Source organism: Alligator mississippiensis, chromosome 1, assembly GCF_030867095.1.
Source record: "Alligator mississippiensis isolate rAllMis1 chromosome 1, rAllMis1, whole genome shotgun sequence".
NCBI lineage: Eukaryota > Metazoa > Chordata > Crocodylia > Alligatoridae > Alligator > Alligator mississippiensis.
Window position 1 is genome coordinate 3,219,583 of NC_081824.1, and position 25,102 is coordinate 3,244,684.

Below are 25,102 nucleotides of genomic sequence, written 5' to 3' on the forward strand. Positions count from 1 at the left end.
GGTGCTGTTTCACACAGCCTTAAACATGGCACCCTTCCCTGACCACCCTCTTTCTACTCCCTCCAGTCCCTTGCAGGCTGGAACTCTGCCAGCCTGGACAGACCTCTTTCCAAAACAGCAAAATCCACGTGTTTCACCATTAAAATAAAATTAAATAAAAACCTGTATTTTTCCTCAGGTAAAAGGGGAAATCTGCATTTTTTTTTTTCCATTTTCCATGGAAAACAGAAACCCTGGATCCCCAGTTATAAGTTATTCAAGTGCCCTCAAGGGATTTGCAAGCTTTCCCTTCCAGCCCAAGAAAGCACTCTTTCTTGTCAATATGGTGCCTGTGGGATGCCCTCACCCTAGCACCCCTAGGACTGAGCAGCTGAAAGGCTCACATCATCCAGGTCCCACTGACCAGCACACTAGAAATAGCTCAGAGGCCTGATCCAGCATAGCACTAGGCCACCAGGACATTTGCACTTGTGCCAAAGGTGAGATCCAGTAGACAACCATGGGGGCTGTGCTGAAGGGGTAGCAGCCACTGCTACAAGGTCAATCTGGTGAGCAGAAGGGAACATCTTCAAAAATTGTAGTGTGCTCCTGTGCTTTGAGAAGAGGAAGTAAAGAGAGAGCCCATCTTCATGTCTGACAGACCTCAAGCTCATTTAGCCATCTCAAGTACTCACCTGATCCCATGACTCTGTTTGAGCACCTGGCCATCACTGGGGAGCTGTCAGCACACCGGTGGTATTGCCTGCAGCCTCTGCACAAAATGGGCAGGTTCCAGGCAGAGATAAACCACAGCCTTGGCTTGAAACAATAACCCACGGCAGGTAAACTAGCCTAGCTTTAAAACAGCACCAAGCCCAGGTCAGAGGGACTTTTTAATGAACCACATTCAGAGGACAGCAGGGAAGCAAACACCCAGGTAATGACCTGGGATGACTGGACAATGAACACATACTGGGAGTGACTTGCCCACAATCTGTAGCAAAGCAGGGAATGCGAACCTGGGTATCCTCTTGGTTATTGACTTCATCACAGGGGTTGCCCTACCTCATACAAAGTCCCATTGTCTCTCAAAAGTCATCCTGATAACATAGAAATTTAAGCAAGTGCTCTCCTTTTTTTTACAGAATGCTTTCAGGCTTTCGTATAGATCCAGGAATTAGGGCTGTGCGAAAATTCGACGGGTGTTTTGTTTTGAAGCTGTTTCAATGCGTTTCGAGCTCAAAACACCAATAATCAAAATGAAACAAGAGGCTTCAAAACATCTTTGATACAAAATGAGGGCTCTCAAAATGTTTGGAAAGCATCAAAATATTTTGGGTTTTGAAGCCGGGCTTGCTGCAGCTAAACAGACACTAAGGAGAGGAAGGGGGGAGAGGGGGAAAAGACTGCTCTGATATTGGCATGTAGCTCCCTGTTCGATTCCCCAGCCCTCTGATCATTTCCCCATCTCTTCCTGGGGGGTGCAGGCCCCTGATCTGTACATGGGGTTTCAGCAGGCTGCTGCTGAAACTGCACTGGCAGCCTGCTGAAACTCAGCCTGCAGATCCTGGGACCTGCACCCCCCAGGAAGAGCTGGGGAAATGATCAGAGACCTGGGGGAAGTGATCAGAGAGCTGGAGAATCGAACCTGGAACTGTGGAATCAAACTGGGAGTTGGAGGAATGTTCATGGGCTGTGCCAGACTCCTCCTGGGGGGAGCAGACCCCAAGATCTGCATGCGGGACGACAGCAGGCTGCTGCTGCCAGCAAACGATATGAGTTTTGCTTTGCACAGTTTCAGGTACATTTTCCCACAACCCCCTGCACCTATCTCCTCGAAATTTGGCAGACTTAATCCCCTAGGAGGGGATACCATTTCTGCAATTTGCATCCTAATCAGGCAAGAAATGACAACGTTATAAGCATTTGCATGATTCCCCATTATAGCCTATGGGCAAAACATTGAAACACGTCAAAACAAAACAAAAAACAAAACAGCTTCGATGAAACGAAACAGAACAGTGTTTCGAAATGAAATGAAATGAAATGACAAAACAAAACACTGGCCCTTTGGAATGGCAAAATGGTTTCACACAGCCCTACCAGGAACCTCCAGACTGAAAATATTTTGGTCTTTTGGCAATTTTTTTTATGAAAACCTGCTTTTTTTTTTTAAGTATTCTTTTTTAGAGATTTCCCAAGAAGTTACTTCTGTTATTTTATCTGTATTAAAGTTTGCATTTAAGAAAAGCACTGACTCCATAACAATACTCAGTGCTCTTTTATTGATATATAGTCCAGAAACAAAAACTTTTCTTAATGAATTGAGTACAAGACTATTGTTATTACCAGAGGTGCACCGATAAAGATATTTTTTGGCCAATACCTATTGATCCTATTAGCCATCCATATCAACGGATACTGATCTGATAGCCTATATGTAGCCTGGCAGTGTGGAGATCAGCATCCAGCCATGAAGTCTGTGGTGAGGAAGGGAAGTAGGGGAGAGAAGGGGCGTGGTGGGGCAATCGAGGGCCCCATGGTGAGGGAGGGAGTGGGGCTGAGGCAGGGGTAGGGGAAGGTGCTGCCCAGCCAGGGTGGGGCAAGGGATGGAGCCACAGGTGGTTCATCAGGGTTGTGCTGGGTGGCGGATGGCTCCCCACTGCTGCATGCACTCCCAGGGAAGACATGGGGGTCCTGTACCCCCTGGATTTCTGCCTGGGGTGAGGGAGGGCTGCCCACTGTGTGCTCAGGGCTGAGGCTATACCAGCCTCTGTCCAGCGGAGGGAATGGGATGGGGCTGTACTCAAGGAGGGTGGGATGGACATTGCCAGCACTGGATGGGGCTACAGGATGGGCTATAGTATCCCAAAATTCCCCATAGCCACCCCTGCCAGCACTGCCACCACCTGTCCTGAGCACAGCCCCAACCCAACCCCCTTTCCCCCCGGAAGGAGGCAGGCACAGCCCCTGGCCCAGAGGCCACAGAGGGCAGCCCACCCTTGCCCTGCATACAAATATGGGGGGGCACGTGCCCCCCCATGCCACCATCTAAGCCTCCCTGACAAGCCACCCGTGACTCTATCCTGCAACCTGCCCCAGCTGGGTAACACCTGCCCCTGCCCCTGCCCCAGCCCTACTCCCTCCCTCACTGTGGGGGCCTCGATATGACCCCGCTATACCCCTCCCCTCCCCCATGCCCCTTCCCGCTTACAGACTTACCAGCTGGACACTGCTCTCCGTGCTACCACACGGTGTCTTTTGGCCATGTGCATGTTGCAACTGTACATATACATGCAGCATTTATCAGTGACCTTATCAGCTACACTGGCTAAAAAAAGCCAATTGCGGATAATGTCAATTTTCCTTTTATTGGTGCCGATCCGATATGGACTGATATATTGGTGCACCTCTAGTTATTACTCTCCAAACCACAACTAAATGGTAATATAAATCCACTTCATGCATTGGCATCTTTACTTTTCCTCACTTTAGAGCAGAGGTGTGATAGGAAAGATTGTAGTATTGATTAAGCAGAGCAGCAGATACAGGTACTATAGCATGTGTTCGGAATTTTTTCCTTACAAATTCCTTAGAAATGAATATAAGATGGTTATCATCCTAGCCAATTAAAAGAAAGCCTTCAACGGTTTAATCTTAGAAAAGGAAAAGGATTACTTCTGCAGCTATTTTTAAGCTTTTCCATGTAGTTTGTTGTATATGTCCTTGATTTCCTTGTATTGATTCTGTAAGTCTGGAAAAAAAGAACAGCAAATTAACGCATAATCAGCTGTCTTTTTTAAAGAAAAATTGACATTAATTTTCATTATGCAGCAAGAAACATTATGTTATTCTCCATGTACCACTAAATGAATGGGAACCAATGAAGCTATTCGAAACAGTAGGCAAACTTAAAAACTGAGAATGTGATTAAGCTACAAATGCACCTTTGGACCCCAGTCTAACACTTAATTGTGTTTAAATGTTAAGCAGGTTTTTAAGTGCTTTGCCAGGTCAGGTCTTAATGTGGGTAAAGCATCACTAGTCATTCCCATTTTATGGTTGAGGAAGCTGAGGCACAGAGGAGGCAAGGGGACATGCCAAAGGTCTGTGCCAAAGTGAGCAATATCCCCAGACAGCTCTGTGGTTCAAGCCCTAGGCTCAGACTGAGATCTTGGTTCAGTCCCCAGCTCTGACACTGATATCTTGTCTGACCTTTGGCAAATCTACATCCTTCAGAAGCCCAATCCGTCATGCACCGAGGTCCAGGCTGAGTTTCTCCCTGGGGAGGATTTAAGAAGGAGCCTTACACAGCTCAGGCTGCAGTGTTGCCAGACACCCTTCCTGCACTTCTGTCTGCAGCTGCTCCATGAGCAGAGCAAGGGAAAGGCACTGGGGCCACCCAATCTCTACAGGTGTTCTCCAGTCTGCTGTTCTGCAAGAGCCCTCCTTGGGAGGGCATGTGCATAGGAACAGCCACGATCTAAAGCTCTTCCCCCATCAGGCCCCTTGAGCCACCCAGTCCTGTGCTGTGGGTGGAAGGGGAACCATGTTTGTCCCCCACACTAACTAAGCACAATAAGTGTATTACCCAAGACCAGGGCTCAATTCCTTACACTTAAAAGCCAATTTACACCCAAACGCCACTTCAGGTCCCAATCCAATCAGTGCCGCTCAGCACTACAGCATCCATCCCACACTAATATTTAACTGTAACTTTCCATGCTGGAACTTGAGCCCATTGCTCCTTTCTCTGCCATCTGCCACCACAGAGAACAGTCCAGCTCCATCCTCTTTGCAACCCCCCTGCAGGGAGGTGAAGGCTGCTATTCAATCCCCCTCGGTCTTCTCTTCTCCACACTAAATCAATCCAATTCCCTCAGCCTCTCCTCACAAGTCATGTGCCCCAGCCCCTGAACCATTTTCATTGCCCTCTGCTGGACTGTTCCAATGCATCCACTTCCTTTCTGTAGTGTGGGGCCAAAACTGGATTCCAGATGTGGCCTCACCAGTGGTGAACAGAGAGGAAGACTTCAAGATTTCATCCTGCAAGATCTCAGATTTTTACCTGGAAGTTTCTCAGCAAGCTCTTCCCTCTGAGACAAGGCAAGGTTCAGCATGTTGGAAAAGTTCTTGTTCAGTGTTCTTGTAATCTTGTCCTGCAGCAAGCACAGAGCACAGCACATGAGCATGGAATGGATCTCAGAGGCTTTCCCTTTTGTAAGCTACACAGAGCCAACCCAGCTAAGGAAAGTGGAGCCATGGGCTCCTCCTTCTAGTGTATCTTCCACTAAATCATGACGCTGTGATCAAAGGGTCACTCAGTTACACCTATACTGTCCTACTAATGAGTTATGTAGGTGTTGACCGTACTAGGATCCAAGTCCCTACCTCTAGGCTGTGTGGAAGCATCTACCATAATAAGGCATTTGTACACATATCTGGTTTTACTAGCTAAAGATATTCCCTAGGTTTATTTCAATCTCACAAGTACTGCAACAAACACTCATAATGGGTTAATGTGCTATTACTAGTAAAAGACACCAGGGGGCACCTCATACCAATTTTACCCTCCTGACCTCCTAGTACGAAATTACAGTAGGGGGTAGTTTAGGTGATTGGTTTCTTTTTTCAGGTGGCTTTCTATTGCACTCCTCCCTCCCCATCCCCAAGTTTCTTCCGTTCACCCAGCTATTCATTGTTGGGTGCTCTCTCCTGGTGCTGTCCCTGACAAATCTACTTAGTATCCACTTTTTCCCCTCCCATCATTGGGGGTACTCTTGCAATTTCCAGTGGAACCCCTAATTTGAAGACCATGAGAAATTGTTGTCTGTTGGGCAAAGCCTGTTTGGCTGATTTCAGCCATCACCCTGGCTAGAGAAAGCTGGGGTGCATCCTAGGCGGACCTTGGGGCACAAAGATGGGGGGTGCTGGTTTTTGGAAACACTCTCCCTGCACTGGCCACTAACCAGAACAGTTGGGGGGGTGAGCACTGGAGCTCCTAATCTGAAGACCGAAAGGAATTGTTGCCTGCTGGGTGAACCATCTTTGTATACTGTTAGACGGATCTCAGTGACTAAGGGCACAGATGTGGGGTGCTGTTTTTGGGAAACCTGAAAGACTGCCTGGCCAGCCCTCACCTCCAGCTTTGATTGGTGCCCAGGTGGCCAGCATAAACCAAGTGATGGGGGTGTGGACTTGGGGTGATACCCCTTTTTTTTTGGTTTGTACTTCCATAAACAGTCTCCCTGCACAGACCATTAATCAGAACCCCATGTAAAGACAACTTTTCTGCCGGTCAGCAAAGCATTTTTGTGTGCTCTACCTGAAAAATGTACTAGCATGGTTAATTTTGGGGAGCATCAGTAAGCAGCTTTTGCTTTTTCTAAACCTGTTTTTCCATGCGGCATCATTCCTCATTTTAAAAAACAACTTCAAACATCTTTGCAATTCTGCTTCAGGCTACACAGTTGAAAACCATGTAAACACAGCTTATCTCTTCTTTAGCGGCCGTTGATGGCCAGACTACCCAAACCCTCCGCCCCTTCCCCCAGCATACCTGCTTTCCCCTCCCCCCCCCCCCCCCCGGCCATCCCTGGAGAGACCTTTGGGGTTTCCAGTGGAGCCCCAAATTCACAGAGTATTTGTTCCCTGCTGGGAACAAAAGTAATTGTTCCCTGCTGGGTGAAGCCTGCTTGGATGCTTGCAGCCATCACCCTGGACAGAGAAAGCTGGGATGCATCCTAGGGGGACCTTAGGGCACAAAGGTGGGGGTGCTGTTTTTTGGAAACACCTTCCCTGCACTCGCCACTAATCAGAACCTTGCATAAGCTTTGTGGCTTAGTCAGAGGCATTGTTTTATCAGTTACCCTATTTGCTTGTCAAGTCTGCTTTCCTGCATCTCTGGTTTCATAGGTTTCATAGGCATTAGGGCTGGAAGGGACCTCGGAAGATCATTGAGTCCAGCCCCCCGCCCAAAGGGCAGGACGTCAGCTGGGGTCATAGGATCCCAGCAAGATAAGCATCCAGTTTCATCTTGAAGGTGTTCAATGAAGGTGCTTGAACAACCTCCGGTGGCAGGCTGTTCCAGACCTTGGAGGCTCGGACAGTAAAGAAATTCTTCCTTATGTCCAGCCTGAAACGATCTTGTAGTAGTTTGTGACCATTCGTCCTCGTCATCCCTTGGGGCGCTCTGGTGAACAAACGTTCCCCCAGATCCTGGTGGTCACCCCTGATAAACTTGTAGGTGGCCACCAGATCACCCCTGAGCCTGCGCTTTTCCAGGCTAAAGAGCCCCAGGGCTCTCAGCCTGTCATCGTAGGGTCTGCTTCCCTGACCTCTGATCATGCGCGTGGCTCTTCTCTGGACTCTCTCAAGCTTCTCCACATCCTTTTTGAATTGTGGAGCCCAAAACTGGACGCAGTACTCCAGCTGCGGCCTCACTAAGGCCGAGTACAGGGGGAGAATGACGTCCCAGGATTTGCTTGAGAAGCCTCTATGGATGCAAGCCAGCATTTTGGTCGCTTTACTAGCCACAGCATCGCATTGCCGGCTCATGTTCATCTTGTGGTCAATGATGACCCCCAAGTCTCTTTCTTCCATAGTGCTAGCCAACATAGCACTGCCGAGCCTATAAGGATGCTGCGGGGTTTTTTTTCCAAGGTGGAGAACCTTGCATTTATCGGTGTTGAACACCATCAGATTCTCATCCGCCCACTTGCTGAGCCTGTCCAGGTCAGCCTGGATCACCCGCCTGTCTTCTAGTGTGGATGCTTTGCCCCAAAGTTTGGTGTCGTCGGCGAACTTGGCCAGTCCACTTCTGACTCCAGTGTCCACATCATTAATGAAGATGTTGAACAGTATGGGTCCAAGGACAGAGCCCTGGGGGACCCCACTGGTCACAGGACCAGTGGTTACTAGGGCTGTGTGAAATGCCACCATTACATTTCACCTTGAGTTTGATGTTTCAACAGAACAGTGTTTTGTATCAAATTTTATTTGGAGTCAAAACAGTCATTCTGTTCTGTTGAAACAGAAAGGCTGTTTTGATGCTGTTTTGAGTTTCACTGGGGTTGTGGAGTCAGCCCAGCTGGATCATGCCGGGGATACTAGGCAGCGCACCTGGGCTGTTTCCCCATCCCCTGCACTAGATCACATCGGGGGTAACAAGGCAGCCTAGGCAGCCCACACTAGATTGTGCCAGAGGCAGAAGGCAGCCCAGCTGGGCTGCTTTCCCATCCCCCACACTAGATCACACAGTGGGTGGGAGGCAGCCCAGGTAGGCTACTTCCCTGTCCCCCATGCTACATGATGGTGGGGGTGACAAGATTCCCGGTTCCCCATGCTAGATCGCACTGGGGGAAGAAGGCAGCCCAGCTGGGATGCTTCTCTGTTCCCCATGCTAAATTACACCAGGGCAGAAAGGGAGCCCAGCTGGGCTGCTTTCCAGTTCCCCACAGTAGATTGCGTCAGGGGTGACAGGCAGCTCAGTTGGGCTGCTTTCCGGTTCCCTGTGCTAGATCATTCCAGGGCAGCAGGCAGCCCAGCTGGGCTGTTATTCCATCCCCCACACTAGATCATGCCAGGGGCAGGAGTCAGTTCAGCTGGGCTGCTTTCCCATCTCCCATGCTAGATAATGCAGGGCAGGGCATGGTAGGCAGCCCACCTGGGCTGCTTTCTGGTCCCCCATGCTAGATCATGCTGGGGATGGAAGGCAGCCCAGCAGGGCTGCTTCCTGGTCCCCCAAGCTAGACTGCGCCGGGGGTGGTAGGCAGCCCAGCTGGGCTGCTTTCTGGTCCCATGCACTAGATTGTGCCAAGGGCTACAGGCAGCCCATCTGGGCTTCCCAGATCCCCATGCTAAATTGCATGGGGATGGCAAGCAGCCCACCTGGGCTGCTGCCCAGTCCCCCATGCTAGATTGCACCAGGGGCAGCAGGCAGCCCAGCTGGGCTGCCTCACCATCCTCAGCACAATCTAGTGTGGGGGACAGGAAATCAGCCCAGCTGGGCTGCCTGCCGCCCCCAGCGCAAACTAGCACAGGGGACAGGAAAGCAGCCCAGGTGGGCTGCCTCGCCGTCCTGGCGTGATCTAGCGTAGGGGATAGGGAAGCAACCCAGCTGGGCTGACTTCCACCCGCTATACAATCTAGCGCAGGGGATGGGAAAGCAGCTCAGCTGGGCTGCCTCACAGCCCCCTGATGGATCTTGCACTAGGGGTGGGGAGTCAGGCCAGCTGAACTGATTTCCCATCCCCAGCCTGTGGTCGGTACATTTTGACTTTCGAAATGTCTCGACCAGGCTTGTCTTGTTTCAAGGCTATTTCAACAGTCTTTGTTTCATTCCAATTGTGCTGGTTCAACCTTGAAATTGCTCAAAACAGTGTCAAAATGAAATGGACAGCAAAATTTCACGTAACCTTATTGGTTACTAATATTGAGGTGTGCCTATAGTTTGTAGTGGCACCTCATATTACAGCGTTAACTCCCTTTTTTATCTTTCTTTCTGTATATTTTACCCTCTTCCTTAAGAACCTTTGCCTTCACACTTTGACTGCCTAGACAGACAGACTACAGTCATTTCCCACCCATGGTTTTCTGTCCTTTCTTCTTCAGGCACCTACCTGACACACCACCCCAAACAAACTAAACCAACACTCATACCCCATGTCCCACATCCACAGCACCCCCTCCCTCCTGCAGGAAGGATGTCCTCTTCCCTTCCCATATCTACCCACCTCTCCCATGAAACCAGCTTCACGTCAACCCCCAGAGACCATTATCAACAAAAATATCCAAAATGTTTTCTCAGAAATACTTTATTCAATTACAATCTAATATAAAATACGAAGTAAAAATTTTAAAAATCCAGTTGGACAGTTATAGAGCACATTTACAGAGCACATTCCCCTGCCTGAGCAGCCATGATGTGTGCCACCAGGCAATTTCTGACCACAGCTCCCCTTCTGCTGTTTGCCTGAATGTCTAACACCGCTCTCCCCTTTCCCTGCTTGTCTCTATAAACAACTTGCAGTTTCTTTCACTTCCCTTAAGTCTTGGGCCCAAGACTCATCGAAAACCTACCCCTTGTTTCACAGATATTATGCAGCATGCAGCCTGCCACTATAAAGCGGTGATGTTCTCCAGCTCTACCTCCTACCTGTAGTTGGGTGACCTCCAATGGACTTTCAAGCACCCAAACACACACTACACTCATGCAGCATTTGCTTAGGTGCTAGTTGACGGTCTGTTTTTGTGGGTCAGTCACTTGCCCTCCATAGAGCTTCAAAAGCCAGGGCTAGAGCTCATAAGTCATGTCAGCAAGTATGAGAGGTGGCACTGAAATACTTCGGATGACAACCTTCTCCAGCCCTGGGGCATATTGGCCTTCTCCATGATCCCAGGCACCAGTGAGTTTCAAAAGACACGTGCATCCTGGGTGCTTCCTGCCCATCCTGTGAAAATGTTTGTAAATCTTCCTTGGTGATCAACTACAGCTTGGAGAATGACTGAAGGAAATCTCTTCCTGTTGATGAATGACCGGTTGTTCTGGGATGGTGGCAGGATGAGAATGTGTGTGCTGTCCAGTGCTCCCATGCAGTTTGGGAAGCCGATTGCCCTGAATCCTTCCACCACCCCCGTGTGGTTACTCAGGTAGATGGATCTATTTGCTGCCAGCTCCAGCAGCAGCTGCAGACCTCTCTGATGATCCCCCTCCTAGCAGTGCAGGGAGACATGCCAAGTTGATTCATCACATGGCACAGGCTTGTTGGAGTGGTCATTATTTCTTGTGACCCTCAGGGGCACCTTGGTGAGTAAAGCCTCACCAATTCCCCTCTGCGCCCCCATGATGAATTTATAGGCAGCCACAAGGTCGCCTCTCAACCTTCTCTTGCAGAGGCTGAAGAGGTCCAGGTGCCCCAGTCTCTCCTCATAGGGCTTGGCCATAATCCCTTAACCATACGAGTGGCCCTTCTCTGGACCCTCTCCAGGTTATCCCCACCCCTCTTAAAGTGTGGTGCCCAAAACTACATGCAGTACTCCAACTGCGGTCTGACCAGTGCCCGATAGAGGGGAAGTATCACCTCCTTGGATCTGTTTGCCATGCATCTGTTGATGCATGATAGAGTGCAGTTAGCTTTTCTGATAACTTCATCACACTGATGACTCATGTTCATCTTGGAGTCCACTAGGACTCCAAGATCCCTTTCCACTTCTGTGCCACCAAACAGGTCATTTCCTAGGCAGTAGGTGTGCTGGACATTTTTCCTCCCTAGGTGCAGCACTTTGCATTTCTCCTTGTTAAACTGCATTCTATTTTTTTCTGCCCATTTGTCCAACCTGTCCAGGTCTGCCTGTAGTTGTCCCCTGCCCTCCAGTGTGCCCACTTCTCCCCACAGTTCTGTATCATCCACAAACTTGGACAGAGTACACTTCATTCCCTTGTCCAAGTCGCTGATGAAGACATTGATCTATGATTCTATGATTCCTGGTTCAGTCCCTGCAGGTCTGGACCAGTGTGGAATATTCCTCCTTGGAGGTGGATTCCATCCTCCATCCTTTGTATGTCTTTCTTTTTAGATGCAGGAGATCCGCTAGTTCCTTGCTGAGCCAAGGGCACTGCTGTTCCCTTTTGCTGTCTTTACTCCAAGATGGAATAGACATTGCTTGTGCATCGAGGATCACTCCCTTGAGGAGCAACCACTTGTCCTGAACTCCCCTCCCCTTGGGGTCATGGTCCCTTAGGGCCTCACCAGCAAGCCTCCTGAGCTTGTCAAATTCAGCGCTCCTGAAGTCGAGGACTTCTGCATTGCTAACTGACTTGCCAGCTTTATGGCAGATGGTGAAGGTGATCAGCTCATGGTCACTGTCACACAGCTTCCCTTCAATCATTAGGTTGCTGATTAGGTCGTCCCTGGTTGCCATTACCAGGTTGAGCGGCACTTTGCCTCTCATTGGCCCGTAGACTTCTTGTGTCAGATAGAGGTCATCCGTGCACAAGAGGAAGCTTTGCGACTGCTCAGATTTGGCTGAGCACTCTTCCCAAGAGATGTCTGGGTAGTTGAAGACTCCCATGACAACCATGGACCAGGAGCATGCGGCATCAGCCAATCCCCTGGCGAACTCCTGGTCAAGCTCTTGACTTTGGGTGGGAGGTCTGTAGTAGACTCCCACCATCATGTCTCCTGTGCCATGTTCCCCATGGATTTTAATCCAAAGGGTCTCCAGTCATCCACCCTGGGCACCAATATTGGCTTGCAGGGATACATAGCTTTCCTTGACATAGAGAGCTACACCCCCGCCCCTTTTGTCCACTCAATCTCTCCTGTACAAGGTATAGCCATCTATACCCGTGGTCCAGTCATTGGTGGAGTTCCACCAGGTCTCTGTCATCCCTATGACATTGTAATTATTTGCGTTAAGCAGGAGGACAAGTTCCTCCTGTTTATTCCCCATGCTGGAGGTGGTTTAATTTACCGTGATAATTCAAAATCTACCCTGATAAAAACAGGTCAACATGCATTTTCAGATGCAACTAAGCTAGCAAAATGGCAATTTTTGCCACCATTTCATGACGTGTACCTAGACAATGCGTAACATGTACGAGAGCCCATACACCTTTCTGTCCAAAGAATTATTTTTAAGCCTGCTATTCACCAAGGGGCAGAGTGTCTTGGCAGCAACAAAAGCAGCATTTAGCATTTTACTTATTTAAGAAAGAAGCTTAACGGAAAGCCAAAAATCCCTTGTCTTGGACCTTCGGAGAGAGGGATGAGAGCTTTAGTTACTGATCTCAATTATCCTGAATGCATTTTATTTTGTCGAATTTATCCTAAGTTTCATAGATTCATAGATGTTAGCGTCGGAAGGGGCCTCAGTAGGTCATCGAGTCTGACCCCCTGCCCTGGGCTGGAAAGAGTGCTGGGGTCAGAAGACACCAGCCAGGTGCCTGTCCAGTCTCCTCTTGAAGACCCCCGAGGTAGGGGAGAGCACCACCTCCCTCAAAAGTCCATTCCAGATTCTGGTAACCCTTATCATAAAGAAGTTCCTTCTAATGTCTAACCCGAATCTCCTCTCTGTTAGTTTGTGGCCATTGCTCCTAGTTACTCCAAGGGGTGCCCTGCTAAACAGAGCATCTCCCATTCCTTGCTGTTCCCCCCTGATGAATTTGTAGGCAGCCACAAGATCACCTCTCAGCCTTATCTTGCGGAGGCTGAAGAGATCCAGGGACCTCAACCTCTCCTTGTAGGGTTTTGCCTGCAGGCCTCTAACCATATGAGTGGCCTCCTCTGGACCCTCTTGAGGTTGTCTACATCCCTCTTGAAGTGCAGCACCCAAAACTGGACACAGTACTCCAGCTGTGGTCTGACCAATGCCACATAAAGGGGAAGTATCACCTCCCTGGACAGGTTTGTCATGCACCTGCTAATGCATGATAAAGTGTGGTTAGATTTACTGATCACTTCATCACAGTGATGACTCATGTTCCTCTTGGTGTCAGCAGTGACTCCAAAATCCCTTTCTGCTGCTGTGCTGCTGAGAAGGTCATCCCCCAGCCTGTAAGTGTGTTGGTGATTCCTTCTTCCTAGGTGCAGCACCTTGCATTTGTTTTAACTGCATCCTATTCTGTTCTATCCACTTTTCCAACCTGTCCAGATCTGCCTGTATTCATTCTGTACCCTATGGTGTGTTAACTTTACCCCATAATTTGTTATCATGTGCGAATTTGGACAGAGTGCTTTCCACACCCTCATCCAAGTCACTGATGGACTTGGCATGTCAGATCCTTGACCAGCATAAAACAACCTTAGTCCACTGTTTCCAGGGGAACTTAGACAGCCCTGAGGGGACTCAGGAAAGAGAAGAGAAGCAAACCAAGAGGTAGAGAAGGCAGACAGAAATAAGAGTGGATCTTACAGTAGGGGACTGGGGGAGGGGATATGACAGACCACCGCATCAGGGAGAGGAGGTAGATGAGACGTTCTTTACACAAGTAGCAAAAACACCCGACACACTGAAGATAGTAATAAGGGGGATTTCACCTCTTGTCTATTTTTTGGAAGGAAAATAGGGCAAAGCATGAAGGGCTAAATCCTACTTCACCTTGCACAATGAAATGAAGTGGATACAGCCACATGACTGAAGACTGTGGAACTTGCACTGTTTGCGATTCTGTCCCGGCCACATAAGGGTGCAGAAAACCACAGAGTCTGCAACGCGGGTTGCACTTGGAGCTGCTCTGTCTGAATACTGTACTGTTCCTGGACGTGCCACCTACCCCATACATGGGGGCCCAGAGGAGGAGGAAGAAATACTGCTCACCTTCAGCTTCTGAAACTCATCCTTCATCCTCTTCGCTGCCTCTTCAAACATCCCACTGCTCACTTCCTTCTCAATGTTCTTCTTGATGATATTCTGCATCGTCTGACAGGCATTTATCCCTCTTACATTTCCAGCCGCTGTTGCAAAGGTAGGAACAGTCACAACACTACATGAGACTGAGATGGATTTGGAGTGGGACTGGGGATCAAGGGTGGAAAATAACTGCAGTCAACTGCAGAGGCGGACCCATTCTGAGAGAGCTGGCTGCATCTTCCAGGAACCCTGTACTGCCTCCCAGAGAAAGAAGCTGTGCTGCTGCCCTGGAGAACTGGGTATCTTCAGTTCCTCAAGACCAGTGATTTCGCTGTGTCTACCCTTGCCATAGCCCTCACCATGAGGGGTCTGCTCTGCCTCAGGGCAGTGCACCCGCTCCCCACTGACAATGTAGGGCTGAGCAGAAGTTGACCTGAAGTCTCCTCATTACAAGGCTTGTCCTATTTCCAGCCTGCCAAAGCTCAGTGACTCTGGCCCTCCTCCTAGCACGCCCAAACTGTAGACCTATGACTGTGTTGAACTTTTGGTGACTCTGCAGCCTGGCGACAATGGAAAATTACAGTAATGCTGACTCTCCTAAAAAAACAAAATCACAAGACTCCTGATTTTCAAGTCAAATTACCTCTGACTCAGGATCTGCTGATAGAGAAATCAAATCTCTGGATTTTTTCTTCTGGCACATGTAAAGCGCGCCAAGCTGGTAAGTCTGTAAAGGGGAAAGGACAGGGGGAGTGGGCAGGGGCCGGGGTGAATGGGGACCCAGGCCTGGGGTGAGTCATGCAACGCTGACAGAGCCATAGGCAGCTGTCTGTCTGTGTGCATGTATCTGTCTGCCCCTCACTGCCAAGCAACAACCCCCCCAGCCCTGCTGCTGCCCCTCACTCATGACCCACAGTACCCCACCTCCTGCCAGGGTGTGTGGGAAGGGAACAGTACTCTCCCTGGGCTCCAAACTCCATACACATACCCAGGTAATTCAGTGAGCAAGGGCTAATGAGAGGTAGCTTGTTGTATGCCTGAAGTTATCCAATGCTTTTAGGAATTCATTTGACCTTACTGCATCCTAGAAGACCACATCTTTGACACACTGTACCAGGACACTGCCTGAGCTTACTCCTGGAATTGTCCTATCTTGTCCCCAGTAGCACTAGTTCACAGTCTCCTAAGGTAAATATAGCCCATCCTTCCCTTTACTGTTGTCTGTTTGTGAGTCTTGTACGGACCTTTAGTAGATACTAGTGTAAGTAATAGGAATTAAAGTACTGTGTTTAATATAGTAAGTTGTTCAAATTATAATAGATAATAATTCTATTATAATTATTATAATAGAATTTTATAATAGATTTATAATTTTCCTATTAGATAGATTTCATAGTAATAGATTTTATAGTTTTCCAGTTGTTGTTACATTTAATAAACCATCGTTGTTCATTTTCATTTCAGTTTAAATTCGTGTTTGAGAAGTTTGTTATCTAATTATATCTGATTTCCTTGCAAAGTAGTCTGAGCATCCACATGATAGATGCTGAAGGTTGGACTATGCTCATTAGCCCTTGCTCACCGAATTACTTATCAGCTGGTGGGCTTATTTGCATAAATTCCTAGTTACCTGTTGTATTCCAACAGAACCTCCCAAATGCCTCTACACATCAACAAGGAACATAAACTGACATCCAGCTACCTACCTTCTAGCCAGGCCCATGCTGACCCTCATCAAGTCATCATATACACCTCTGCTTTTTTTTAAAAAAAAAGCTTCCCTCAAAAGCACTGAGCACTGGCTGAAGCCCAAGCTGGAGATGGGGACTGAGCGGTGCCAATCCTCCTGCCGGGACCCACCCTGAAGGGTTCTGGCGAGAGGGTCTTGGCCCTGTGCTCAGGGTCAGATCAATGTTATATTTGGGATCAGGAAGGAATTTTACTCCCTAGTCAGACTGGAAGGGTTTTGCCTTCCTCTGTAATGGGGACATGGCCCTCTTTCTGGGATTACTCAAGCACATTTTAATAACTGTTGCATCAGCAGAACATTAGCAGCCATTGTCCCCTTGCTGGGTCAGGGTGTGTCATCATGTGTTGTGTCAAGGGTGACTAAGTAGTTTTGCTAAGAAGTTGGACAATGGATTTTTCTGGGATGGTTTGGACAGGCAACAGGCAGGGGGTTGGACTAAATGGCTGCCTATACATGTGCTCAGAAAGGGGAGGGTCCACTTGAATTCGAGCAGTTCTTGGACAGCTACTTTAATTAAAACAGCTCACTGTCATGTGTATTAAGCCCCACAGCATTTCAAAGTGGCTGCAGGATGCTTTATCTAAAGCTCATTCGATGAGGTTTAGATAAAGCACCCCCACGGCCAGTCTGAAATGTGCAGGGACTTAACACACATGATCGTGAGGCAATGCTGGAGCATTCTATCTAAAACACAGAGTGCTGAGAAGTGTTCTAATTAGAACATGAATGCCCGTGTCTATAGGCCCCCAATGACATCTCAACTTCCCTTCTAGCCTGACATCTGTATGATTCCTAAATTACACCCACAGACCACCCCCATCCCCAGAATGGCTAGCATGCATCTATTTCCCAGTTTCCAGTGAATCTCCAGTTAAAATACCAGTGGGGTCAGAACTGGCTCAAAGCAGATGGAAAAAGGAGTCAGTAATGGGACTGGTTTTGCCTGGGGCCTGTGGGATGCTGCCATCTCTCGCCTGCAACCTGGACCAACCTGACCACACCTAGGACACCAAAGATGCTTTTACATATTTCCCCCTTTGCTTTACTGGTGCTACAGATACAAGAGGCAGCCCAGATGCTTCATGTTACTGATCCCAGGAGAAGGCAACACAACACTCAAATGAGTTGTTCTATCAGTCTGGAGAATCATCTCAAGGGGTCAGAGGACAAACCTAACAATGCAAACTGCAGAACAACTGAGTGGCTCACTCCTACCTTCATAATATGGCTGGAGATCATTCTGGATGGAGAGTGGAAGGGACTGGTAGACTTCTGCCTTGCTCTTGAGGATTTCTCCATCAAGAGAATTCAGGATGACATTTGTCTGCAAGAATCAATGTAAAATATGTGCCATTTCTCACATCAATTATCAGTATTTGTCATTACCACCTTACTGTCAAGGCAAACAGGTTTCAGTAAAGACTCTGGAGGAGGAAAGCCAGGGAGGGATGCAGGCAGGGCAAGGAGCTTCTTGGCTCCTCCCTGCATTAAGGTGGAAAAGGTTTTTTTAAGATCACAGATGAGATAAAAACATGTGAGCGGCAACCACCCATGCATTCCACAAGCCTTTCCCCAGTCTAAAGTTTGCACGATACATAAGACCTCCTAACCAACTTCTGAGTTCCCAGCTCTTCAGCTCCATGGCCCTGAGTTCCTGTGTGATATCTCTAACTGGGGTAGAAGACCTTGAATTGCTGATGGATTTATCGCTTCTGCCCCCCAGTTTCCCTTCTTGTCCAATCCAGGCTGTCCAGGACCTGACCCGGGTGTCCAGAACTATGATCCCCAGATCTGTTAAAGGGTATTTACCATTGTTAGGTAAGCAAGAGGTTGTTGGACTCAAGTGCATGATGTCCTCAGCCAGCCTGAGGTCCCAGTTACTTTTCACTTGTATCAGGCCTTTGAATTGTACCCCTGATAGTTCACTTGGGATCAGCCCTGAGGACACTGCTCCAGCAATATAGTGGCATGGATTCAGTGGAAAAAGTGTGCACTAGCCTAAAGCTTGGGCCTGGGTCACATTTAATCCTTGCTTTTATTTCAGCCAGACTTAGTTTCTTTGCCATAGCTAGAGACTTGATGCTGGATTATCTTCAAGCTCAAGCAGTGCAAGGCAGCTGGCAACACTCCTGCTATATGAGAACCTCTCAGCAGCAAAAAGGCAGTTTCATTGAATGCAAACACCCCAAGTCCCCAGCCCTTTGTCTTGTGCTTGGCAGTCTGTGGCTGGCTGGATGACCCCACTGGAGTGATTACTGCCAGCATAATTTAAAGCAGATATTAAGATGTTGTAAATTATGCCCTGAAAATGGGGATGTCATCAATGTTCATCAACAACCTGCAAATTGAGATGGACTGCACCCCCAGCAAGTTTGCAGATGACACCAAGCTAGGAGGAGTAGTGGATAAGCTGAAGGGTAGGGCTAGGATTCAGAGAGATCTCAACAAATTGGATGATTGAACCAAAAGAAATCTCATGAGGTTCAATAAGGACAAATGCAAAGCCCTGTACTTACAAGCCCATGCACTGGTACTACAGGCTGGGGACCAACTGTCTAAGTCCCCAGGTTGCAAAAAAGGACCTGGGGGTTACAGTGGACAATAAATGGGATAGAAGTCAACAGTGTGCCCTAATTGCCAAGAAGGTCAAGAGCATACTGAGCTGCATTAGCAGGATGGATTCCAGCAGATGGAGGGCAGTGATTCTTCCCCTCTATTTGCCACTGGGGAGGCCACATCTGCAGTCCTGTGTCCAGTTGTGGGGCCCCCACTACAGAAAGGATGTGGACAAACTGGAGGGAGTCTAGTGAAGGGCAATGAAAATGGTTGTGGGGCTGGGGGACAGGACTGGTGAGGAGAGGCTGAGGGAACTGGGCTGATTTGGTCTGGAGAAGAGAAAACTGAAGGGGATTTTAACAGCAGCCTTCAACTCCCTGCAGGCGGGCTGCAAAGAGGATGGAGCTGGACTGGTCTCAGTGGGGGCAGATGACAGGACAAGGAGCAATGGGCTCAAGCTGCAACAGGGGAAGCTGAGGTTGGATATTAGGAAAAACTTTCTCACTAGTAGGAGAGTGGTGAAGCACTGGAACAGATTATCCAGGGAAGTTGTGGACTCTCCATCCTTGGAGGTGTTGAAGCCCCAGGTAGACAAATACTAAGCTGGGATGATGCAGTTGGGGCTGGTCCTGCTTTGAGCAGGGGGTTGGACTAGATGTGACTTCCTTAGGTCCCTTCACACCCTCATTGTCTGTGATTCTGTTTCCCTCTCCTCGGTAATAACTGCTACATACTGTGTGTACTGGGAACAAGGTAGAATTCTTCACCTCCCCTCTCCTGTCTGAGGTCATCCCAGGTGTTCATCACAGACAGCAGGAGCCTTCATGGTAGAGTCTTCATAACTTTAACCACATTCTCCTTGAAATTCCCCTCCCCTTGTTGTTCCCTACTTAGACTTGCCCTGCAGTCTCCTCAGCCCCCACCCAGCAGGGGAGCAGGACAGCAGGCATCTCGTGGCCTGGGCTGCAGCTGGCAGTACAAAGTGCTCCCCACTGGGCCACTGGCCTCGTCTCCTCCCTCTGAACATGCACTTACTTCTTGCACAAGGAAGTCAAGCCGACTGCTATCAGCCATTGATTTCTTCTTTCCACCCTCCTTGAATTTCTCCTGCACGGTGGACCTGAATGTCTCAAGGCAACCTTTCAGTGTGGCTCGGGTGCCTGCTTGGTCCCTATTGGGATAATAAAAGACCAATCATGAAAAGGACAATTGACTTCCCCCCACTACCACACTTTGCACAGCTGATGGGGAGGCTCTTCAGCCTGGAAAAGTGCAGGCTCAGGGGTGATCTGGTGGCCACGTATACGTTTATTAGGGGTGCTCACCAGGATCTGGAGGAACGTTTGTTCCACCGGAGGTGGTTCAAGCACCTACTTTGAACACCTTCAAGACACTTTTGGGTGTTTATCTTGCTGGGATCCTATGATCCCTGCTGACTTCCTGCCATTGGGCAGGGGACTGGACTTGATGATCCTCCAGAGTCTCTTCCAGCCCTAATGTCTATGAAATATGATCCTGAATAATCTTTTCAAAGACCTTTCCAAGGATGGAGGTGAGACTGACTGGCCTATAATTACTTAGATCCTCCTTCCTCCCCTTCTTGAAAATAGGGACCACATTGGCCCTTTTCCAGTCCTCTGAAACCTGACCTGAGTGCCACGAGCACTCAAACAGCCGTGCCAGTAGTTCTGCTATGACACTGGCCAATTCCTTCAGTGCCCTTGGATGAAGCTCATCCGGGCCTGCTGACTTGAACACATCCAGTCCATCCAAGTGACTCTGCGCCAAGTCAACATCGACAGTTAGTGGGCTGGTGTCCCTCTGATGCCCATCTAAGAACCCATTAGGAGACTTATCTGGAGCCCTGTTCAGGAACACTGAGGCTAAAAACTCATTGAATAGCTCAGCCATGTCCTCCCGCTCTGTCACTAATTGCTCCTGCTTGTTCAGTAGGGGTCCTATGCCACCTTGCACCTTCTTGTTACTCCCTGCATACCTAAAAAAGTATTTTTGTTGTCTTTAATTTGTGTTGCCAGCCTTAGCTCTGTAGTTGCTTTAGCCTTTCTAACTGCCTCCCTGCAAGTGTGGGCCAAGTAGGTATACTCCTCCTTGGTAGCTTCCCCCTGCTTCTACTGCCTATATGCCTCCTTTTTTGCCCTTAGACTCCTCTGAATTTCCCTGTTTAGCCAAGAAAGATTTTGGCCCCTTTCTCCCCTGCATTTGTAATCCTGACAAATGCTGGAGAACCAACATTAACAGGTGAATCAGGGTAGAGACTATTCTCTACAGTCATAATGCTTGTACCATTGTAATGGTCTTGGGGAGATGACAGGGATCCCACAGGACTGACCTACCCCTGTAAGTCAGGGAACTGAGGGCTAATGAGCACAGCCTCGATGGCAAGTCAGGCTCTCTGCCGTCAGGGCAGAACAGGGTCTCTCTCACCTGAAGATGGTTCCAAATACTGGGTTGATTTTTTCATAGATGGGTCGAGCCAGGTCATTGTTGATGTCTAAACGAGCAAAGGTGCGGGACACGTACATGCCATTTTTCTGGCACAAAGCTTTCAGGGTCCTGTGATAACCTCGTTTTCCACTGGTTCGCTACATCATTGGAAACACAGCCGTGATGAAGTGGGTGTGATAGGGATTAGAAAGACAATGGGGTGGGGAGGAGGAGGAAGAGAGAATGACTGCACTATGTAGCACCCCAAAACTCCCATCAAGGGTCAAAGCTCCACTGTGCCTGAGTTTCTGACCATTGCCCCAGAGACTTTCTCCAATAACTGCTTCATACAAAATGCATAAACAGTGCTTTGAATGGAAACCATTTTATCTGCAGAGTCATGATCACTCTTGTTCCTTCTCCATCCCCCTCCACCCCCAACTCTCTGTCCCAATAAATCTTTCATTCTTTTATGCAATGTGGAACAGCTTTAAAAGCACAGGGAGGATACGCTCCCTCAACCCATCCTGCTCCTCAAGAGTCTACCACACTCTTCTGGGAGGTGGGAGATGTGAGTTTGAAGACCTTCAGGCAGAAGAGGAAACTAGACCCAAGTCTCCCATCCACCCCTGAGCAATGTGCAAAGGGAAGGCAGGCAGTGGCTCCTTCCCCTGCTTCTGTGTTCTGGAAGGAAATCAGCAGCTCCCAATGCATATTGCAGAGTCTGCTTCTTTACTTGTACTGTGAAAAAAGCCTGACTGGGGAGACCATCATCCCACCTCTTTGTCCTGGGCTCTACGAATCTTTGTCCCGCTTGCTCGGGAAGTCTGGTTCTACCCACTGAAAGCATGTAAAAGCAGTAAAACTTTATAACATTGCACAAATTGCTTCTACTCTATATCAGTCTATGAGTTTGCATGTCTATATCCTAGGTTTTTATCTAAAGTTTCCCCATGAATTTTCAAGCTTTTTTTTTTAATTATCAATTTTAATGATGTATAGGGTATAGAAGCTGGTGGGAACTGCTGGGCAGAGGATGCCAAGGAAAGTCAAGAGTATGCTACTCACATTTAGGATCCCGTCGATAATGTTCTGGTGTGATTTTTTTGCCATCTCTATGCCATCCTTAAGAGGTTGCTCTATCTGAGCAAAACATTTCTCAACCTCCTTCTCCAATTCATTAATCCCCTTCATCACAAAGGTTTCCAAGCTGTCCTGCTGAAGTTTCCAGCTCTGGAATGGCAGAGAAGCACAAGACATCACTCAGCAGCTGGTGCCGGTGCTGGTGGCAGCAAGCAGATTCCAGGATTTCTTTCCTCTAGGAGCGTGATCCAGGCACAGGTTGGTTCAGCTCCCTCATGGAAGCCTCTTAAAAACACCAGGTTGCTGAAAGAGGGGTTTAAACCCACTTGTTAGGTGGTACCCATCCTCCTTTTCTCCCCCAGTGATGAACTTCCAACAGTGCTCCACTGGGAGTTAGTGCCTGAGTGTGATGTCACCAGACAGGGTGGAAATGACCAATCAAATCATGGTCTTGGAAAAATGTAGGTGCATCTGCTGTAGAGGAAATGATGCATTCTTCACACCAATGCCATTTCACAGGGGCTGCCCACAGAGCAAGCAACAGTGTAGAAAGGTTGCAGGGATTTCTACCAGTCACCAGGCTTGTTCTGGGGGCAGAATTCAACTCTGGTCTTTCAGTATCAAAAACACAGGCTCAATCCTTTGCATCAATTCAAGCTAAAGAACAATCCCATTAGCTCTCAGCAGCATGGGGTCTATGATACACAAGTGAGCAGTTGTTTCTCTTTCCAATGAATGGCACAAAATGACAAAATTCAAGATCCTGGGGTGGAGAGGGGAGTGAGGAAGGAGACCTGCAGAATAAGGATGTTGGAGTTCAGAAAATCAAACCGTGGGAAAAGCAGTCCAAGAGAGCTGATTGTATTTTAAGGAGACTCTCTTAAGAGCACAGGGGCAAGCTATCAGATGCAATGAAGGAGTGAGAAGTGCAACAGGAGACCAGCCTGGCTAGACAGTGATCTCTGCAAGAGGCTGAAACTCAAAAGGGAATCCTACAAAAAGTGGAAACTTGATCATAGTACTAGGGAAGAGTACAATTGTATCACATGGAAGATATTGAATTTTACCCATTTTTTTACATGAAATGTTCATAATTTGACAAGGAATAAGCAAGTTTGACCACCTGAAGCCTGAGACCCTGCTCCTGCCTTTGTTCAAGGTAATTTGCATAATCACAGAGTGCAGAGACATCTTACCAAATAAGAAATGCCAGCCCAGAAGAGCATCCATCTTTACTCCCCTGTGAAATATGAAATACCATAACCAGAAGAAAATATGACTACATCCTGCTTACCACCAAACAACTTTGAAGTAAACAACCTGTTCCAACTTTTCTCTCAGCTTAATCTGCATAGAAGATGAACTGTTTCAAACAGATTTTCCCACACCTTCAACTCTCCTGTGAAATATGAACTTTCATTTCTACCCAGAAGAACTTTTACAATCCTGTCTCCTATGCCTAAAGAAGGGTGCCTGTGCCCAAAAGCTTTCAATGAAAGAATTTTTTTGCAAAAATCTAGTTGGTCTAATAAAAGATATCACCTCTACCATGAGTTTTGAATTCATAGTATCACATGGTCGTACAGGGAGAAAAAGAGGAAGACCAAGGCACCATTTGAGATACAGCTGGAAAGGAACATAAAAGGCAATTAAAAAAAAGGAGTCTACAGGTATATCAAGAATAAGAGGAAGAATAGAGACACCATAGCTCCATTAAGAAATGAGGAAGGCAATCTAGCCACAAACAATGCTGAGAAGGCTGAAATATTTCATTTCTATATTGAACTTTTCTACTTCTGTCTTCACAAATAGGGGAAGCTACCACAAGATGAGTGCAATTAGTAGCAGATATATGGAAGATGACAACCAGCCTACAGCAGCCTTCCCTCTAAGCTGTGCAGCATGCGTGGCTGTGCAGATGCACCTGGCAGAGTGGCATGAGCACACCTGCACAGCCGCGCATGCCATACAGCTTAGAGGGAACGCTGGCCTACAGTAGTAGAAGAACAGGTTAGGGATTACTTAGTGAAGATAAATATTTTCAAAATCATCAGGGCTGGATGGAATGCACCCCATGGTACTGAAGGAACTGACTGAGGTAATTTTGGAGCCATTGGCTATCCTCTTTGAAAATTCCTGGAGGTCAGGTGAGGCCTCAGGTGACTGGAAAAGGGCAAATATAGTGCCCATCTTTAAGAAAGGGAAGAAGGAGGATCCAGGAAACTTCAAACCAGTCAGCCTAACCACTATACCCAAAAAGATCATGGAGCAGGTCCTCAAGGAATCCATAATGAAGCCCCTAGACCAGTGATTTTCAACCTTTCATTTGTGGACCCCTAAAAAATTGCAAAAGCAGGTGTGGATCCCTTTGAATTGTAAGCATGGGTATTCACATACTTCTGATTGATCATAGTCATCTTTTGTGGACCCCCCTATACATAATAGGTGGACCCCCAGGGGTCTGTGCATCAAAGGCTGAAAATGACTGCCCTAGAGGAGAACGAGGTGATCAGGAACAGTCAACCTGGGGAATTTAGACAACCCACACGTGTCTGACCAAACTGATTTCCTTCTATGATAAGGTGACAGGCTATCTGGATGGGGAAGAGCAATTGAAGTGATAAGTCTTGACTTGTGCAAGGTTTTTGACACTCTCCCACAATATTCTCATTAACAAGCTAAGGAAATACAGACCAGATTAAAGCACTGTAAGGTGGGTATGTAACTGGATGGATGATCATACTCGACAAGTAGTCCTCAATGGCTCAATGTCAAGCTAGGAGGAGGTATCAAAGGGGGTTCCATAGGGGTCTCCTCCTGGGTCCAGTACTGTTCAACATCTTAATTAATGATTTGGATGATGGGATCAAGTGTATACTTAGCAAAATTGCAGACAGAACCAAGTTTGATGGAATGCACAGACCCCTGAAGGCAGGT

The 25,102-nt window shown here is 48.0% G+C and overlaps 1 protein-coding gene across 2 annotated transcripts in view; it reads right to left on the reverse strand.

Moving 5' to 3' along the window:
- Nucleotides 1–3,354: 3,354 nt before the first annotated feature.
- Nucleotides 3,355–25,102, reverse strand: part of LOC106737201 (nuclear GTPase SLIP-GC) — a 61,484-nt gene continuing 39,736 nt past the window's right edge. Inside the window, exons 13-19 of one of the 2 annotated variants that reach the window (XM_059727941.1) lie at nucleotides 22,151–22,315; nucleotides 21,083–21,240; nucleotides 19,673–19,808; nucleotides 17,297–17,405; nucleotides 14,299–14,435; nucleotides 5,048–5,138; nucleotides 3,355–3,733 (exon numbers count right to left, since the gene is read on the reverse strand). In XM_059727941.1, coding sequence (XP_059583924.1) covers nucleotides 3,672–3,733; nucleotides 5,048–5,138; nucleotides 14,299–14,435; nucleotides 17,297–17,405; nucleotides 19,673–19,808; nucleotides 21,083–21,240; nucleotides 22,151–22,315 — 858 coding nt within the window. In that variant the 3' untranslated portion in view covers nucleotides 3,355–3,671. Of the gene's footprint in view, nucleotides 3,734–5,047; nucleotides 5,139–14,298; nucleotides 14,436–14,974; nucleotides 15,059–17,296; nucleotides 17,406–19,672; nucleotides 19,809–21,082; nucleotides 21,241–22,150; nucleotides 22,316–25,102 lie in introns of those variants that run through there. The other variant, XM_059727944.1, reaches the window with a different exon arrangement.